This window comes from Penaeus vannamei, chromosome 36 (genome assembly GCF_042767895.1).
Source record: "Penaeus vannamei isolate JL-2024 chromosome 36, ASM4276789v1, whole genome shotgun sequence".
In the NCBI taxonomy this organism is placed as follows: Eukaryota; Metazoa; Arthropoda; class Malacostraca; order Decapoda; family Penaeidae; genus Penaeus; species Penaeus vannamei.
This window is the reverse complement of record NC_091584.1, coordinates 22,870,616-22,890,615: the sequence shown is the minus strand read 5'-3', so window position 1 is coordinate 22,890,615 and position 20,000 is coordinate 22,870,616. Positions and strand designations below refer to the sequence as shown.

The following is a 20,000-nucleotide window of genomic DNA, read 5'->3' as shown; positions in this document are numbered from 1 at the left end:
TGTAACACCCCAAAGAGCCCGTCAGAGCCAGGTGAAACATGCAAGGAGAAGAGTATTTGTGAAGAACCCAGTACAGGAGGCAGGAGGTTACTCAAGGACTAGATATCTGGATAACACTGTAATAGGACTGAGGTTTGCGTTTAGAGCAGTAGTTCTCAAACTTTTTTGGTATTGTTACCCATGGCAGTGCTATGATAGAATACCATTACCATCATCACCTTCCTCTTCAGTTATTTAAAGTTCAGGAAAGAAAGATAGAGGAAAGCTTAAGTTAATGCATATTTACAGGACAGAAAGTGAAATATGATTCTTTGATTGTGATATCTTAGTATAATTACCTCTGTTTTATCTGTTTTTTTTAATATTTATTTGTTTATTTATCATTACTACCTATCGATTTACAGCTATTACCAACGAAGCCACTTCTACCCCCTAGAAATGGCTTTGTTGCCTGCAGTTTGAGAACCACGAATCTAGAATTAGTCATATAGCTAACAGAAGTCTTCTTTGTAGATATATTGTTAGTCAGTGTTTTCACCATTTACAGTAATATAGATTCCCTCTCCATTGGGACTTCCAGTACATTCTTATAAGTAGGATTGAACAACATGTGATGTGTGCAGTTACTTGAAAATCTCTTGAGGTGCAGTACGGTGTATGTAGAGTCCTATTCTTGTTTTTTTTTCTTTTTCCACTGTTTTAGTTTCCTTTGTGTGTGTGTTTGTGTGTGTGTGTGTGTGTGTTTGTGTGTGTGTGTGTGTGTGTGTGCGTGTGTGTGTGTGTGTGTGTGTGTGTGTGTGTGTGTGTGTGTGTGTGTGTGTGTGTGTGTGTGTGTGTGTGTGTGTGTGTGTATGTGTGTTTATGTGTGTATGTGTATGTGTGTGTGTGTGTGGATGTGTACAAGTTCATCTTTGTGTTTTAATGTACTGGCTATTTTTTTTCTTTCTTTCTCTTTTTGTAAAATTGAGATATATCCCCCACTCTAACATAAGGGACCTCATGATATCAATGTTTCTCCCACTTATGGAACAAGAATTATAATATAGACAATTTTTTTTCTTTATTGTGGTTTTCTAACAGTTCTGGTTGGGACTTAGTAAATACTCAGTTGTATCTTATGTTTTATTATTTGCCAGTGCCTTATATACATACATGTTTCTTTTATATTACTAATGACCCTTTTTCACTGGATGTTATAATAGAGCTTTTATTTTATGCCTTACACATGTTAATTGATCTAATACTATCACTTGTAGATTGAATAAGAACCATGGCAAGTCGTGGAACAACAGAGACACAGAAGTTGCGGCAACAGCTGGAAGAACAGCTGGATCGATTGGTAGCTCAGCTTGCAGATTTGGAGGAATGCAAGTGAGAAATATTGTATGATAGAATTACACAAGTTGAAACATCAGGAATTATGTCACAGTTATCACATTTTTCGCAATGACTTAATATCATACTGATCCTCGACTTTGACCCACCTTTTTGCTGTTTTTTACAGAGGAGAATTGGACCCAGAAGAATACGATGAGGTTCACAAAGACACAATTGAACAGCTGAACGAATTCCAGGCCTCTCTAACTCGCATGAGCAGTGGGAACATGACTCTTGTTGACTCACTGAGTGCTATGCAACTGGTAGGTCATTTAAATATCCAAAGACATAATCAATGATATTAATTATCTTGAGATTCCTTTTACAAGTATGATGCTTCACACAGTAGTGTACAATTTTTTGTTTAAAAGAAGGGATTTTTCCTCTCATACAGGCAATACAGGCAGCCATCTCCCAAGCCTTCAAGACACCTGAAGTGATTCAGATGTTTGCGAAGAAGCAACCTGATCAGCTGCGTGAAAAGCTGTTCCAGATTGAGAGAGACCAGAAAATTGGAAAGCTAACCATGGATTCTTATACACAACAAAAGGTTATAAAACTTATTGTAATTTTATATTATTTCTTTGTAGTTCTCATTTTGTGGTAGATAATAGTATCATTAATTTAAAAATGTTGCAAATATACACTATGTGTCTTCAGGTGTCTCAATGAGTACAGTGTGTTATATTTCCATAGCTCGAGATCCTGAGTGCATTGCAAAAACTGGGAGAAACGCTGGAGGAAGGAGAACGAAGCTTCTTAGACGCCCATGCCTCATCACTCATGAAAAACTTTGATCAAGTCACTGATGATGAAGGTAACAATTCATCCTGTTTCAGCTAGCTTATGCATGATTCAACTTTGAGATCATCATGGATATACAGAATGATGATTTTATTATTTTGATATGGATGTTTTTCCCTAGATAAGTCAAGAATTGATGGAGAATATTCATTACTATTCTTTTGATATTTAGCTCTAGTATAACTTCAACACAATGTTTTGGTTCCACAGGGTCAAGTCAGAAGGTCCTTGAAATGGCTCGACAGGGACTGCAATAGACTCAGATACAAGGTTTAGCATTACTTACGATTTACCAATAGATGAAACGACTGTACTTTTCTTCCTACACTAATGAATGTTTTTCCTGCAATTCCTATCTATTTCTATGACAGGAAAATTTTATACCTAAGTTAATGTAGATTTCTTACCAAGAGTAGCAAGATTACTAAGGAGAAAGAGTATGTCCAAAAAGGAGAGGAATATTGTTCCATTACAAAGCAGTTTGTATGCATCCACTTTCAGCGTTCAGATTTTACGTGCCTTTCAGGAAATAACAGGGAACATGATTTAAGTATAAGTAGCTAGCTTTGTGTCTCAGGATGTTTGTGGAATTTTGAAGAATTACAAATGATTTAGATATAGGATTATTCTCTTGTATGGGCACACTCTTTTATAAGATATTTAATTTTTATAATCCATTTTTTTATGCATCTTTTTGGCCATTATTCATAGCAGTATTTTTTATTAGTCAGATTCAATGGGTGATATGACTGTATAGTATATTGATTATATTTTATATTTTACAGTAGATAATGCTGCAAGTCAACTGATTGATCTTCCATACTCAGATACATGGGGTTTGTGTAATTTTTTAGTGTTTTAAACAGTAGATGGTAATGATTTTATTTTACTTGTTGCATTCAGTGATGGTGAAGCAGTTGATTCATATTATGCTAACATTTTACATTTTCTTTTAATATGGGTGTGTGGAAAATAAGAATCATTGTCTGTCTAGAAAAAGATAATTTTTTTTTATTATAATTATAATTATTTGGCATTGTCTTTCTCTCTTCTGTATTTTACTAACCTTAGAACAAGCACAGAAGAATGTATTTTTATACCAATTATTAGTATAGGTTTCGGCTGTGACAGCAAGTGTAGGACAGCTAGTCGTGTGAGGTGTAAAATATAAACTGTTCATTGTGACATCTGTAGTAAAGGAATGAATGTGAACTGATTATTTTACAATGCATAATATGTAAGTAATATTTTGATATTACATAAAGTGATTAATTCTAAGCATATTGTGATTTTATTACACATGGCTGTTGAGTCATCGAACTCGGAATCTTGGGCCTAAAGCAGTAGAAATGCAGACAACCTATACTCCTCTTCTTCTCCTTCTTTTTCTTCTTTTGCTTTTTCCCCTCTTTTTCTCTTCTCTTCTCTTCTCTTCTTTTCTTCCTTTTCTTCTTTCTTCGAGGTAAAGATGCAGTTGACAAGGTTGTAAAGATAGATGTCAGAAAAATAGATTGGGGATGTTAAGTATTGGATAGTTAACGAGTTAGTTTTGATAATTAAGTGAAATACAACAATGTTATTCAGATAAGTTGCTATCACCTAAGCATCACCAAACATTCAAGTAAAAAAGAAAGTGGAGTAATTTAATATTCCAGGTTGGCACTCAAATGTATGTCTTGGATCTACCTGCTTCTTCTCTCTCTCATTTAATCAGATGATTTTGTATTTTATATGAGCCAGTATAACATTAGAAAATGTGACAAAAATGAATAATATACATGAAAATGGAATGTTGTACCAGCAAAGCATTAGTGGAAAAACATGAAAAAGTATTATATTTTATTACTGTTCAAAGAAGCAAGGCTTATAAAAAAAATGTGAAATTGACCTACTAAGCTTTGCATACTACCATAGCAATTCATATAACATACTGTATGTGCAATATGTTGTTTTTTAATGAAGTTGAGTCTACAAGATTGCTTGATGCATAAAAGTTGCATTCATCTTGGTACTCTTATTTACCAATCGGCTTTGATGGATACATCATATCCTAACTCTCTGTCCGTGACTATCTGCTCAAGACCCACTTTCAGGTGTAAGGAACTCATGGTTAGTGATTATCAGTTACAGAAGTAATGGTGTTTCACATCTATGGTGTTTTTGGTAAGTTGGGTGTGCTCTGCCTGTGATTAGTGTTGATGGTAATGTAAGTTGGGTGTCCTGTACCTGTGGTTAGTGGTTTTGGTAATGTAAGTTGGGTGTGCTATACCCGCGGTTAGTGGTTTTGGTAATGTAAGTTGGGTGTGCTATACCCATGATTAGTGTTGGTGGTAATATTCCGCAGGTGTGATGCACTGATGGTAATGGTATAAGGTGGTATTAGCTTTAGTATGACCTGTACCTAGACTTGATTCATTTTTCTTTCAAATAATATTAGAAAAATGGCTCAACAGAAGAAAAGCATCCCTGAACTAAATGTGGAAGAAATTTTGTTTGGTGAAAGCTCTGATGGTGAGGATCATATTGAGTGTGAGGAATTGTAAGATCAGGAAAACACACACACATATATACACATCCACACACAATCACACACACCCACACACACACATACAGACACACACTCATCCAGATGCAAACTCGGTCATACACACTTACACATACCTACACACATGCACGCACACACATATATAAATAAATGTGTGTATATATATATATATACATACATATATATAAACAGATATATATATAGAGAGAGAGAGACACTTACACACATACAGACATACACACACACACACCCAAGCATGCACTCACATATACAGACATGTGCCAACATGATTGAGTATTTTTATTGGTGTATAATGAATACAACAACATGCATATCATTCATATTTAGACTTGATGTGTATGGGGATCTTGGCTAATTTTTCAAAATATAGATATGCTATTTTTTATGAGAAGGGAATTTTATCACTTCATGTTTTTTTGGCCTTATCACAGTTATGCTGTTTGCCGAACTTGTATCATTGTCCTGTACAAATTTTCACCAGACCATGGCACCTTAATCTTGTAATTGAATTGGCTTTCCCTTATATGCACTGTATTTAAAAGCAAAACTGCAAATGGCATTACGTACTTTTAATTCATTATCTATAAACTAGAATAAGTTTTGAATCTTTAATATATTTTCTATTTCCTGCTTCGTGTGTGATATTTGTGACAGGATATGCATAGGAACAGAAAAAATACAGACTATGAAGTTATTTCTTGTTAAAAAGCATTGCTGTTGTCACATACACCCAATCCCTTGCTTCTTCTTGTGCAGGAGCTTATAGGGGATGGAGACTGAGACCCAAAGGTAGGGGATCACCCCTACCTTAACTTATTTTGCATGGTCTTTTCTTTTGTCTTTTTCTTCTGTCCACATCCTAGTTTGAAGAGTTGTGCTGAAAGGATGTGCCAGTCCTGAATAGCCTTCATACTGTTTGCTTTTCCTTCTTTACCCTTATTATTACCATGCTAACCTACAGCGTTCTACAACCACTGACATCTAACTCATTTTTGGCCTTTTTGCCAAACATTTGTTTTGGCCATGAACATTCTGGGAATCCACAAATTTCACCTTATGTACAAGACTCTCTCTATTACTACATTTTGAATATGCCGCTAAAGACAGTTGTTGACGCAGCAATTTGTCATGGCCTTTGTGTCTCTCATGGTAAAATATCATCAGTTATCAATTTATTGCTTAAGAAAAAATGTAAAAGTTGGAAAGTTTATTTACTTATAGCAGAAGTCAACATTCCTTGTCTGTGATGAAAGAGTAAACATTTTCCTTAAGAGGAAGTGAGAGTTGTGCTGAAGTTTGCCTGAATTATCTATCCATTTGACTATATACATAACCTAAACCTGAAAACTGTTTTCATTTTCAAACAGCCTAGATTCAGCCATGCAACATTAACATGTAATTTAAAGTAAATGTACTTTTTTTTCAAAGTTTGAGCTATAAAGATCAGCTAAAAATAATCTCAAGAATATAATCTCCCAACAGTACCCTCCTTTTTACTTTAGATTATTGGCAATTAACTAATTTTCTCATAGTACCAACATAAAATAATGTAAAACAGTAGTCATCCTAATAAATATCAAACACTTTAATGTGAATAGGTAGATATAAACAAATGTCAATCTGGGAGATAAGCATGTAACCATGGTAGTTTTTAATCCATTCTGGTGGTAGTTTGGTTTATTGGGTTGGAATTTTAGGTCTTATTAAATGAAACACACCACTCAAATTGCTTTTCATTTTATTGTTAAAATTTTTATAAATACTCTGCTTTTTTTTCTTTTTGCTTCCTTTCTACATCCAATCTGGTGATAACACTGAAAATAATATCTGTAAACTGCTTTATTCAATATACCAACACAACATGAACTGCATTTTTCCATAGATCCTTACCCTATTTTTGCATCACAAATGCACACACAAACACACAGACACACTCACACACACACACACACTACCAACTTCATAATGCTTAAATACTATATCAGACAATTTTTACAAATGATTCATAAAATCCTCTGATATAGTTAAAAGCATTACATATAATATATTTGTACAGTAAATTTTCTTTTCTCACATGCCTTTCACCAATAACGTATACACATATGTGACATACAAATACATATAAAGGAAAATACAAAAATCTCTACAAATAATACAAATTCTCATTCTTTATACACACACAGACAAACACTTGTGAAATGTTCTAGTAAAGTTTACCTTCCCAGTGGAATCACTGTTTTGCATAATGCTGTCTGGTAATGGCAAATGGCTCGTCAGATGCTGCAAGACCTCTAATACTCAATATATAAATTTAACTATGAGACATCTATGGCAAGCAATCTGAACAAGACATCAGGCATTACTTTGCATAAAGAAAAAAGAAGAAGAAAAAAAAAGAAAATGGAAAAAAAAAGGAAAAGTTATACATTCATGAAAGAAAATTTGTACTTCAGTGGCACCACACTTCCTCGATCGGACCCAGAAACAAAGATATGCAAAACACAATGATAGCCACAGGAAGAAAATAAAACCAGACATAAAAATAAAAATGAAAAATAAAAAAACATTCCTAGCTCTTTTCCTGAAATCTCATTTAGAATTCTCATTAATCAAGGACTACAAAAATCTGAATTTGGAAATTTAATGCAATTCTTGTGAAAGTGAATATGAGGAGGTGAAAATGTGAGGGGGTGGGGGGTGGGGGGATGGTTAAGACATCGTAACATCAGAACTAAAATATAACCATATACACATTAGTCTTTTTTTGCTATTGTGGTAAGTATATTCAACTCTTTAGCAAGTAAAATGATAAGTAATAGCACATCTGCTTTACAACCACCAGGCTGCACGACTAAGGGGGCAGTTCATGCCACCATAACACATTGGGAATATTCGAAACCAAGACAAGACCGAAATGGTTACTTCTGTTTCACATCTAATTAAACCTTTCACACAAATTTTCTTCCAAGTGGAGCGACCTCAAACATAAGACCTCTTCTACTCTTTAAAAAAGTATAACCATATCTTGTGAACCAACCTTTTTGAGACCCTTCATGTACAAAATCTGAATCTAGCTATGGGCAGAACAGGTTTTAAAAATCACAATGATAATACAAGATAATATTGGTTTTTATATACATATAAAAATGGGTTGTCCCAGAAAAAAAAAAGAAAAAAGTTTAGTTTAAAGTTCTCAAAACAATAGAACTGATGATGCCCTTCACTTGTAAATAATATACCTTAAAGGCAGGAGTCAACTTTGACCTGTACTACAGGAATCAAGCAGAGCAATGCAAGGCTAAATATTCTGCATTACTTGCTTCTCCAACAAAAAGAGTAACTTTTAAAACAAAATACCCAAATTTTGACAATGAATACTACTTTGTTTTTGTATGATCATTACTTTTCCTTCACAAGAAAAAGTGTTGTGTGATTATTACTGTTATTGTAATCATTTTCTTAATAATCATCCATTTTCAACAAAGTTATTATATATCATTTTTGTAATTTTGAATATTTCCCCCATGAAAGACATTCCCCGGCAATATTACCCCTTAAAGGTACTGCGACCAGGATTTGGATCCAGGACTCAGCATGAGGTAATCCAATTTCAATTTGGTATACCAACAATACATATATAAAATATTATACAATAAATAAAAGATTACAACAGTAATAATAACCATTCTTTTGCATACACCTATGTAAATCTATCATTTCCCAATCAGTATCTTTGTATATATATATATGTATAAATACATACATAACTAAATATGCACACATGTATCTTTATATATATAAACAGTGTTACTAAAGGTTTTGAAATTGAGTAATTTCTGCCCAATGTTATAAAAATTCTGCCATGAACCTAGATAACCATAAATCACAAATATCATTTCTGTTAATATTTCTGTAAATATTTTGATTAGTTTAATCCTAAGTAAGGTGTGTTCTTGCCCACTAACAAGAACCCTAAGTTCCAGTGCTGATGTATAATCTACGTCCACACACATATCAACCGATATGTTACCATGTCCAAAAGTCCTTTTTCTTGGCTAATTCTGCAGTCAACCAGGTGCTGATATATGTACAGTTGAAACTTTCCCTTGTCCTAGGCACAGTGAAATAGCCTCTTTGGTCCTCCTTAAACGTACAGTAAACACACACACACACATCTCACCAAATGAAGGGTGTATTTATAAGGATGCATTTTCAAATAATGCACCTCTGCTGATGAACATTTCTGTGAAGGGACCCTCTTGATGCAGTTCTACTGCCTGTAGCTTCTTCAACACCAACATCGTGTAGAACTTCTGTGCCACCTAATTGGAATAAATTTAACTATCAATACAACTTCAAAAAAAAAAATCTTCATATACAGTTCCAGTAAAATTCAGTAAATTTGTGACACATTATAAAAATACAAAATATGAAAGAATTACATTTTTTAAATGCATAAACTCAAAGGAAAAGTAATTGTGAAGTAATATTACCTGCTTTCTGTTGTTCTGGTGAACCATGTCTGAGAACAATATGTTGTTGTTTCTTAGCCTCCTCTTAATGGAGTGGAACATGTGTCCAGCACGCTTGTTGACCACACGTTCTTCAAATTGTTCATAAGTTTCATCGTCTGCTTGTTCCTCCTATGGAAAAAAGTTATTCATTGAGTTCCATAAATGTAACACTGAACACAGGTAGGAAAGAACTGTGAACTGATTACTACTGCAAATGCAGTAATTTTACATCAAAACAGTTCACTTCTCAACTGGAATTTATAACAAGATTCTGTTCCCTATATATTCACTATGCATTATTCAGTTCTCTTGCAATGGTAAGAATAATCAACTTTTTACCTTTATGCAATGAAGTATACATGTATGTAAACATGTATACATACATATATATAAATAAATACATTTCTTTTTTTTAAATAAATTAAAGAAAATCGGATACCAAAATTAATCTTTTGTGATCTATAGTCACAATGTTGAATATCTATTGACAAAATAACAGCAAATACTTTTAAATAATAGAAAAATAAACAAATAATAAAATTAATAAAAATACCAGAAATAATACAAGCAAGACAAACAATAATATTCTTTGTGTAAAACAACATGTGGATGGTGAATAACACATAAAACCATTCAAACAAGTGTATTGCTCTTTTGTGTCTCAAATATCTAATTGCAATAATAAAAATCAAAATAACTTGTTTAATGATGAACTGATTCACTATGAAAGTATTCACCAAATACCAAATATTGGTCTCAATGAGCTGATATACCACAAGTTATACATGGTCCACAATAAATATATACACTTATACTCAAATCAATTATTTGTCATATCACTTTAATTCTCCATTTTCTATTTTTTTTCTTCCAAGTAAAACCTTTACAGGACCTGTACTGTTGGTATATCTATAGGCAGCGGATATCTAAAGGCAATACTTTGATGTATCATAAATGAGAATTCCCATGAATAAAAGACTGGCTTAGTGAATACCTCTATAGATTGTGGAGAAGTTATATTCTATTCTGCAAACCTACCTTCACACACTATTGTAAGCAATAACAGTAAGAGATTTGAAGTTAGATGATTTGTTCAAATCACTTTGACTATCTAAAGCTATGTATTCAGAATATCCTTTCAATATCACTGCTTTGATGAACCACCTAGCCTTATCAAGGAACAATTAATAAAAACAACGATGTATAAATAACAAAGTAAATCAAACGAACCTCCTCCTCATGGGCCTCGTCCTGTCTGAATGGCGTAGTAGGGGTGTTTGCCCGTTCTGAATAATTCGATCTTGGTCCACCATCTGACAACCCTCCTGGAGTGTTGGCTGGGGGGTGAGACTCCTCGTAACCATGATTTTCCAGCTGAGGCTGATTCTGAGAGAGAGATTTTGAGATTAGTTACAACAAAAGTGGAAAAGCATAAGTTATTGATGTAGTGTGATTGTAAATGTTTGTTAGGAAATGATATCAAAAGCTACATAATTTGATAAGGTTTGTTTGTAAAAAAAAAAAAGTTAAAACAAACATCAGAATTAAACCCCCTTCAACAATAAACAAAAAACTTTAAAATCCTAAAATACAGGAACCTAGTGCTTAAATCAAGACAACAAATTTTCTGAATCAGCTACGTAAGGGTGTAAAGGTACACTGGTTGTTCCGTGTGATTTGTTCCTACCTCGTCGAATCCCAAGTTCTCCAACTCCATGTGCATCGGACTCTGGAAGGGTGTGGCGTATGCGGGCGTCTGGATGAAGCATTAACAGAATAAGCATAAGACATAGGGGTAAGCAAAAAGTCGTACCTGATTGAATCCTTCGCCGTCTACCGCTTTAAGCCGTAGTTAGTCGAACAGAAGAATAACAAAAAGGGACAACAGAAAAGGCAAACACAAATATAAGCCTGAATTATACCCTGTTACCATTATTAAGGCAAAGGATAGAAATGTAATGCTAGAGCCTAGATCTCACAGTTGATTAGTTATTAATCAACGTTACCTTTCTATTATGGTGTAGAACTTGTATGCAAGATTGCAATGTAAGCAGCATATTTGCAAAATTAAACTTGAAACATTCGTTCCGTGTGTCACATATATGAGACACCGGAAAAAATAAACATTGCCGGGCGGCCCGCCAGTGTGACGCTGTATCGGGGCTGTGCTCCGACACAGCAGTGGCGCGCGGCCAGGCGGGCGGACAGACTCCGGGGAAGCTCCGCCCGCCGATTTTTGTAGCCGCCTGGATTTTTTTATTTTGGCTACAAAATGTACCCGGCGTGAATGGGTTAATTGCAAATAATATCATGATCATTTTAAAAAGTTACGATATTTAAATGTGAAGTCTGGGCTCTCTCATCATATTCACAACTTTTCCTAAAATGGTAGCAACTTAGATCATACCTGACTGTGTATGTCCTTTTCTCAGGGATCTGGACGATACTATCATAATTAAAACAACGGTGCAAACAAAAATGAACCAAAAGTGAAGTGCGTCAAGAATTGGTCAGAGCAGGATTGTTAATGGAAAATATAAAATTAAGGAAGCACCTTAACCCAAATCATACCTGGCCTTAAATCCCGACTGAACGCTCAACACTGACTTGCATAGAGACAGCACAAACACATATGCATAATAATATAATAAAGACATTGACCCATCTTGGTAAATACCTGACTCGGTAAACTTTCTGGTGGCTGTTCTGGATTGTGGAAAGGAGTAGCTGGGGCTGGGGTTTCTGGGGGAACGGGTTCCTGGTTGGCAACAGCAGCCTCGTCCGGAATGCCTGGAGTCTGTGGATTCTCGGCAGCCTATGAACGGAAAGGAGAAAATGAAGATAGGCAAAACTAGAAATAATATATAAAAATAATAAACAGAGATAGGCATAACTAATCATGATAATAAACAAAAAAAAGGTCGTAATTCATAATAATATTCCCCCTTCTTCACAAGTTTGTTCTTCAAATATTTCTAGGAAACGTAACTTAGTCTAACTTTCTCTTTAAGCTCTCAAATCAGCAATAAAATACCGAATAGAAAATAAATAATGGCAATAACAAAAATTTCAAACCATACCTCGTCCAGAGTAATGACATCGCCACCAGGAGCAGGAGTTTGCGCAGTCGGAGGCTGTTCCTCCAAAGGGGCTGGAGGTGCTGGGGTCTCTGGGGCTTGTGGCGACATCATTTGGTTGTTGAGGTCCATGTTTCTCGTTGACATGCTCAGAACCTGTGGCTAGATACGGTGAGTGGTGTGAACTGAATGACCTATTCTGCCCTTGAGGAAATTTACGTTAGGAATATTATGCACTCAAATGAAATAAAAAATAAAAAGCATTTCAGCAACAAAGCAAAAGGGCAGGAAATAATAATATAAAGTGAGTGTAAGTGATAAGAGAATCTTTTCTTCTTAATCTATCATATCCATTTTCTAGGGAATGTCAATGATGTAAACTAAAACATTAACAATAAATTTAAAATGGTTACAAGTTTCTAATGTTCTAGAAATGCAATAAATAAAAGATAAATTTCAAACAAAGAATAAATATTCAATTGAATTAATACCTATATATTCAATGGAAACTGGAAAAAGCAAAAGCAAAAAGCAAAGCAAAGGCACAAACCTCCTCTTCCTCTTCTTCTGGTTCTGGGTGCTTTCTCTTTGGAGGTCGACCTCTTGTCTTGGGGGCGGCTGGTGTTTCTTGCTCCTCGGCCTCACGCACCTAGGTAATGGAAATTTAAAATCTAAGGTCTATGCATAACATCCATGTCAATAGCATTTCAGATTTTCAATATCTTTATAGCATAAAAAATGTCAAAATAACAATTCTCTCTTACCACTTCTAAGCTGAGATTCTCCAGTTCCCTGTCTCCTGCCATGCCGAAGTCCTCGTTCTGTGCAGGTTCCGAGGTGAGGTGTCTCTGGTAAATACGTGCAAGGGAGCGGGCATAGATTGGGCGACCAGGCAGTGCAAACAGCTTTTCCACACCACCAGTTTCCTTCCAGTGCATCAAACGCTTGGTTGGTGGGGCCAGGTCCAAGGTGGTTACAATGTCTGTTGTGTCTGAGAGCTGCGCCTTCATTTCTTCACCAGAAATATTCTTCACTTCATCAACAATCAGCTTCCTCTTCCTCTTAGCACGCGGCCAACCCGACTTGATGGCAGAGGCATCCACTGGGGCAAGGGCAAAGCTTTCCTCTTCATTCTGCAGCAAAGTTGTTTGCTCGTGCCCGGCAAGTGTCTCATTAGCTTGGCTTTGAGGAGCTGCTTCCACACCTTCTGGTGGTGGGACCTCATCGGCTTCAACCGGATCTGGATTCTCAGGCTTGGGAGTAGATGGGCGAGAACCTTCCTCTGAAGATGGCGGGCCAACTGAGGGAGGACCTGCAAACCTATCAAGTCCGTCATCATCAGAGTCGTCATGTCTCTCTTCTTTGGGTTCATCAAGACTCGGACCGTCCCCAATGGGTGTGTCATCGAAGAGCCCACCTTCAAAAAGTCCACCAGCAATGATGTCTTGCCCAAGGTTGCCCCCAAAGCCATCGTCTCTGATTGGTGCTTCAAGGTCAAGAGCTGATGTGTCTGCCCTTGCAGTGGACAATCTTGAGTCCTGTTCCTTGGATGCACTGGGTTCCTTCTCCTTGTCCAAGGGGGTGTTATCGCCAAAGATCAGGTTAGGGTGGTCTAAAGTCTGGTCCATGGCAGATGCATCCCTCATGATATCTGGGGGTTCCTCAAAGCCCATGTCTCCAAAGCCATCATCACCTGTCACCAAGGAGATGTTGCCATAGTCTTCCCTCATTGTGATCTCTTCAGCACGTGACTGGTTGAGAGTGAACTGTGCCTGGATGTCAACGTCATTCAGCTCTGGCATGGCGGTATCAAAGTCGTGGAATACCTCTGGGAGTGTGATGGCACTGACTGCTGCCTCCCTGATGTCTTCAGGCAAATCGACCATGCCTGGTCTGAAGGCCATTTTGATCTTGACAAAGGCCTCATTACAGTCAGCCAAGAGATACTTGGCCTTTCGGGAGTAAATTCTGACCACACCCAACAGCAAGTGACCTGATGTTCTCAATGCCATCTTTACCTAATAAACAAATTGTAAAGAAAAAATTGATATACAAATAATGATTGACAGGCACTATAAGAAGAGTATTAAAAGAAATGCAGTATTACACATTCCACATACATTCAAAGAAAAGAGAAATATATACATATAAAATGATAAATAAAACTGAGCGTTACCTTTGGCTGCAAGATACCATCAACGGACTTCTCAATATTAGTCTCAAAGACATGAGCTTTTGTGAGCTTTTTATCCCAATGAGCGGCCAGCCAAATTCGGGCCAAGGGGCCCTTTTTGGCCAGCACAAAATGTGCGTAAAACATGGTGGTTTATTCCTGAAAATAGAAGAAAAATACTTGTAAGTAACCACACCAGAATCTTCATTAAAAAAATAAATACATCTCCCTCTCCACATGGAACCCACTTGGCTCACCATAATGCTGAGTGATTTGTAGATATAAGCCTCTATGCAGACCAATTTCACAGTAAAAACTATTAATTTACCCCCACTGTTACCTTTTTCTCATATGCAAGCTTAGAGATATATATCAAAACATTCCCCAATTCCACATTCCTTCAAAAATAAATATTCATTGATGCTACAAACCTAAAATCTTGCCAATTAAAAACACTGAGGCATGTATTCCTGTGAGGACTTTTCATATTAGTTTCTAGTGATAGTTGTACAATTTGCAAGGCTACATTTATATATCTATCTTGTTTGCATTCACACACAAGAGATTCTGCAAAAGTTACCATTTAGGTGTTATATCTATTTTAGGTGAAAGGGCATACATCCTTTCAGTGGCATTTACTCATAATTACCAATTTTCTCTAAATCAAATTTATAAAAATGTCTAATTCAATAATTAGGGAACGAATAAATGTGGCCGCCCACTTTCTCAATCTGACAAGGAACTTTTAGTACTTATTTCTGGTCATGAAAAAATAAAAACTTTTCAAACATCAATTCAACTTATCTTCCAGTTTTACTAAATTTCAGCATTATTTTACCATTTAAAACAGTCACTAAAGGCATAAGGACAGCGCTACTAGAGGAAACTATGCCTGCAAGTATTTTTGTCAAATTTTCCACAAAACACTATCTTTTTATGTGGCATCATATCGGCAAGAGGCAAATAACATCATTGGCCACTTGTTGGTTCAAGCATCCAGGACTCAGGGATGCTTATTAGTCAATGAAAATATAGCATAACCAGCTATCTAATTCACAGTGATTAGTGGGGTGAAGTGCCACTGGCAATAATAGATCTGCATAAAACCACGAGAAGTATGCAAGTTATATGGGTATGGTGAAGTGTAACCCAACCTGATTAGAAGCTCATATCTATTAAAAATAAGGATCCTCTAGGATAATTACAAGAAAAGCATCTTGTACTCAGTACTGAAAAAGCAATAAGAACTAAGCCCTGGCTTAAAAGACCCCTGAACTGACCATACTAACAAATCCTAAGAACATCCCTCAAATTTAGAGTTTAATCAGTATCTGAAACAATGGTAAATTCCTGTGCAATAACCTACATTTATCAAATGCACTTGAATTTTTTTTACAATATGCACATCAATAATGCAAAGGATACCTATAACGAAGAGCTCAAAAGTTTTAATCTTGTGTAGGCCTACAAATTTTTATTCTTATTACCATGATTAATTTAGAATTCCTTTCTTTACGCAGCTTATCCTTGAATGCATATTGAACCAAAACCAATAATTTCCATTGGGGTTGCAATGAGAGTATAAACACGCATCCTAGCAATATCTTCTATTTGGCACGGTATCTTAATATGGTCAACTGTGAGGAGGACACTAGAGAATACTATGCAATTTCTTCTAAAACTACCATACAAAGAATTTTTTTATATATTACCAGGATAGCTCTCCCCTCTCCAGTGACTATGCTATGGAACATGAGATTTTTAAAAAGACTTCAGATGGGGATATCAGAAGTAGCAACAGGGAAGTGCAAAGGCCGCAACAGTTAGACACACGCAGGGATTCAAATATATGCTAAAACCTGTAGTTGCTACCTTGGATCATCTTATGAGCATGATAAAAAAAACAGATGGAAAGAATGAAAGAAAGAAAGAAAGAAAGAAAGAAAGAAAGAAAGAAAAGAAAAAAGAAAGAAAGAAAAAAAAAAGAAAAGAAAGAAAAGAAAAAAGAAAAGAAAGAAAAGAAAAGGAAAAAGAAAGAAAGAAAAGAAAAAAGAAAGAAAAGAAAAAAGAAAGAAAGAAAGAAAAGAAAAGAAAAGAAAAAAAAAGTAAAGCATTAAAAAATTGGATCCCTGAACTGTAATTCAAAGATTTCACCTCCAAATATACCAAGACAACTTTGAACATTTACAAGACCTCACATGTCAGACTAAACCTCAAACTTGAATAAATAAATGAATTCCATAACAAATGCACAAACCACCACAAAAATCACTCTATGAACCAAAATCCTTCATAACCTGAGGGTGTTGCCTCCGAGATCCCAAATGATTACCGCATTTGCCAACCCAAGGGCAATGTCCCCATACCCCTTTTTGACTGCTCTTTCTCCTAACTGATGAATTCCTCTTGTACACATGAATAATAGCAATATACATGTGAAAGGAAATAAGAATAATTTAATAGTTTCTTGAGCATCGAGACCACTAAGCTCATCGTCCTCAGTACAGTAGCCATCTACTAAAATACACATGGAGCCTGATTATCCTAGTTTTTGTTAGCTGCTACCACTATAGAATTATATATATATATATGTATGTATATATGTATGTATGTATATATATATATATATATATATATATATATATATATATATATATATATATATATGTATGTATGTATGTATGTATATGTATATATATATATATATATATATATATATATATATATATATATATATATGTATATGTATATGTATAAGTATATGTATAAGTATATGTATAGATGTGTATAGATATATGTATAGATTTATGTATAGATATATGTATAGATTTATGTATAGATATGTATGTATGTATGTATGTATGTATGTATGTATGTATGTATGCATACATGTATATATATATATATATATATATATATATATATATATATATATATATATACATATATATATATGTATGTATATATGTATGTATATATATATGTATGTATATATATGTATGTATATATATATATATGTATATATATATATATATATGTATATATATATATGTGTATATATATATGTATATATGTATGTATATATGCATATATGTATATATGCATATATATATATATATGCATATATATATGCATATATATATATATGCATATATATACGCATATATATATGCATATATATATAAATATATAAACATATATAAACATATATAAATATATAAATATATATTATATATAAGTTATAGATGAACTTTGGTACAAAAATATGCATGGAGAGAGAGGAAATTGAAAGGAATACAAAAGAACTCAGTAATGAAAAAAAAAGAGAACAAGAACTACAGAACCTGGTCACAAATTCAAAATTATATTTCAAAAATCATTTGCAATGACTTGAGCATTCCACCATATGGATTCTGCAAGCTAGAAGAATTTATAGACCACCTTTAACATTTCCTGTCAAAACAGGGACCAATACCAGTGCCAGCAGACTGGCACCTCCATCTAAAATTGACCACGTATAGTAAATAACACGGGCATTTTCTAGAACTCGTCCACTTTATCACACCCATCAAATTTGGTAATGATGGACTCCTATTGGAGGAACTATCATAAAAAAAAGGGGAAAAAAAAAACACAATAATTATGTATAAAAAAGAAAAGTTTCCTTTCCCAGAGTCATGCACATCACTTGTACCTCTCTGAGCTTTTTCTTAGCTATTAGACGTAATGGAGATTTCAACATCCGGATGGGGGTTTGGGGGGTAGCAGTGCACCCAAACAATAACTAAATTACACAAATATCTAAGAGTCTACCCCCATTATGTCTATTTTGACAAACTGTCAACAAAAGCTCTTATATATGCACATTTAGACACCATAAAGAGTCCCTTAGTACCAAATTCAACAGGTTTCAAGATACCGACCAGTTCTAGAAAATTACAAACTAATCCGCCACAAAATACAAGTCGCATTTCCTTCGGCACAAACCAGCTTGAACATCCCCTCTTCTAAGCAAAAGTGCCGTGGCACAAACCCCGTCGGTGGAAACAGCACGGACTCTCCGTGAAACAACATACTCCGTCTCATTTTTCCTTCTGTATGATCGCATCACACTTAATTCCACTCCATGCACCTTATATTAATAATCATTGGTGGCAATTGAGCATTCCTACACTCCAAACACTCGCCGTCCATTCTGGCTCAACGAAATCGTCACTCTGCTCCTCGAAATACAACTCACAAACACAATTTCATCTTGGAAACAATTTTTCCGGGATATATCACGTATTTTAAGTGGAATAACAATCACCAAAATCACTAAAACGGCGACATTGACGGGTAAATTCCTCAGCTGTATCCTTCGGTCCTTTCGAAAAAGCCACTCTTGGGCGTTCTTTCACTTTCGCTCTATTTCCTGTTTATTCACTTCTCTTCGCACTCTTTCGTCGTTTCTTTATCACTAATTCTCACTTCTAATCGTTTTGTTCCATTTTTTCTTCTAGAAATTGGGAAAAATATGGGATTGGGTTTTGTTTGTTTACAGTCTTTCGAGTTTTGTTTACGTTTCTCTCTTTCTATTGATTTTCTTTTCTCTTCTTTCGTCACTTCATTAAAACCCACTGCGTTATTTAAGCCACGGGGGAGAAACACGCAGAATAAAACCGACGCAGAGGAAGAGAGAAAAAGCAAAACACACGAAAATTTCACTCTTCCTCCCACCCAAAAAATCGCCCAAATAAAAATAAAAACCTCTTCCTTACCTCTCTCCCTCTCTTCTCTTCTTTCTTCCTCTCCTCCTCTTCCACCAAATAAAGTAGACTAGGGGAGGAAAGGGGAAAAAGCTCAAAAGGCGCACGGAACTTGAGAAAAATCCCCGATTAATTCCAGCGAGATTTGTTTACATCGGCGGAAAAACACGTCCGTTAAGATGGCGTCGCGGGACCGTTTTGGCGCTGGGTTTGAACTCCCGGGAAGCGTCACCCCCGCGGCGGATCGATGGGACAAAAGAGCATCGCTGGAGAGGTGCGCGCGGGAGGGTTCGATACCTTTGTTAAATGACGATTTTACTTATTTTGTCTGTTATCTTTCATTGTTTTGAGGGATTTAGGGATCTTTTGGTTGTAGTTTGAGGTTTTTAATTATATTTCTATGTTGTGAGTTTGGATACTCATTCCATAAATCCTGTCGTGTGGTTTTTATTCATCGGTTCGCCCGAACCGATGGCAAGAGACTTTGGGTGTTCTATAAGGTATCGGAGGCACTTGCCAGTGTGAATTTGGATGTTTATGATTTTCGCGGGAATTTTGGTTATGCTGTTTATTATTCCTATTTTTCAACTAATATATTCCTTATTTTAGACATATCAGATTTTAATAAGATGGAGTAAAGAGGCAAGGAATCATGGCGCATCTGAGTTATACAATTTCATAATGATATAAAAGGAAATTCCCCCTCATTCAAAATATGACATTTCCCTTAAAATAAAGACA

The 20,000-nt window shown here is 35.3% G+C and overlaps 2 protein-coding genes across 5 annotated transcripts in view; one reads left to right on the top strand and one right to left on the bottom strand.

The window, feature by feature from the left end:
* The window catches only part of LOC113808338 (protein LZIC), a 4,323-nt gene extending 861 nt beyond the window's left edge, over positions 1–3,462 (top strand). The window contains exons 2-6 of the mRNA XM_027359749.2: positions 1,257–1,371; positions 1,505–1,640; positions 1,772–1,927; positions 2,074–2,194; positions 2,392–3,462. Of these exons, the coding sequence (XP_027215550.2) occupies positions 1,271–1,371; positions 1,505–1,640; positions 1,772–1,927; positions 2,074–2,194; positions 2,392–2,438 (561 nt within the window). The 5' untranslated portion in view covers positions 1,257–1,270 and the 3' untranslated portion in view covers positions 2,439–3,462. The remainder of the gene's footprint in view (positions 1–1,256; positions 1,372–1,504; positions 1,641–1,771; positions 1,928–2,073; positions 2,195–2,391) is intronic.
* A 3,006-nt stretch (positions 3,463–6,468) lies between these two features.
* On the bottom strand, positions 6,469–19,459 carry vtd (RAD21 cohesin complex component verthandi). 4 transcript variants are annotated; one of them, XM_027352458.2, is made up of 10 exons: positions 19,272–19,459; positions 14,515–14,670; positions 13,103–14,356; positions 12,889–12,987; positions 12,342–12,500; positions 11,939–12,076; positions 10,949–11,017; positions 10,492–10,647; positions 9,241–9,390; positions 6,469–9,069 (listed from the first exon to the last, which is right to left on the bottom strand). In XM_027352458.2, the coding sequence occupies exons 2-10, from the start codon at positions 14,656–14,658 to the stop codon at positions 8,944–8,946; spliced, it is 2,295 nt and encodes a 764-aa protein (XP_027208259.1). In that variant the 5' UTR covers positions 14,659–14,670; positions 19,272–19,459; the 3' UTR covers positions 6,469–8,943. The 4 variants fall into 4 exon arrangements, with proteins under 4 accessions (XP_027208259.1, XP_027208260.1, XP_027208261.1 ...); XM_027352459.2 differs by having other exon boundaries at positions 12,342–12,494; XM_027352460.2 differs by lacking the exon at positions 10,949–11,017.
* Positions 19,460–20,000: the final 541 nt, after the last annotated feature.

What these genes read in the sequence shown, in the direction of transcription:
- vtd (XM_027352458.2), bottom strand. Translation starts at nt 14,658, where the DNA reads ATGTTTTACGCACATTTTGTGCTGGCCAAAAAGGGCCCCTTGGCCCGA. An exon ending in CAGAAGAAGAGGAAGAGGAG is followed by an intron (nt 12,501 to 12,888) that starts GTTTGTGCCTTT and finishes CACCGTATCTAG; the next exon opens with CCACAGGTTCTGAGCATGTC. An exon ending in AGAACTTGGGATTCGACGAG is followed by an intron (nt 10,648 to 10,948) that starts GTAGGAACAAAT and finishes TCTCTCTCTCAG; the next exon opens with AATCAGCCTCAGCTGGAAAA.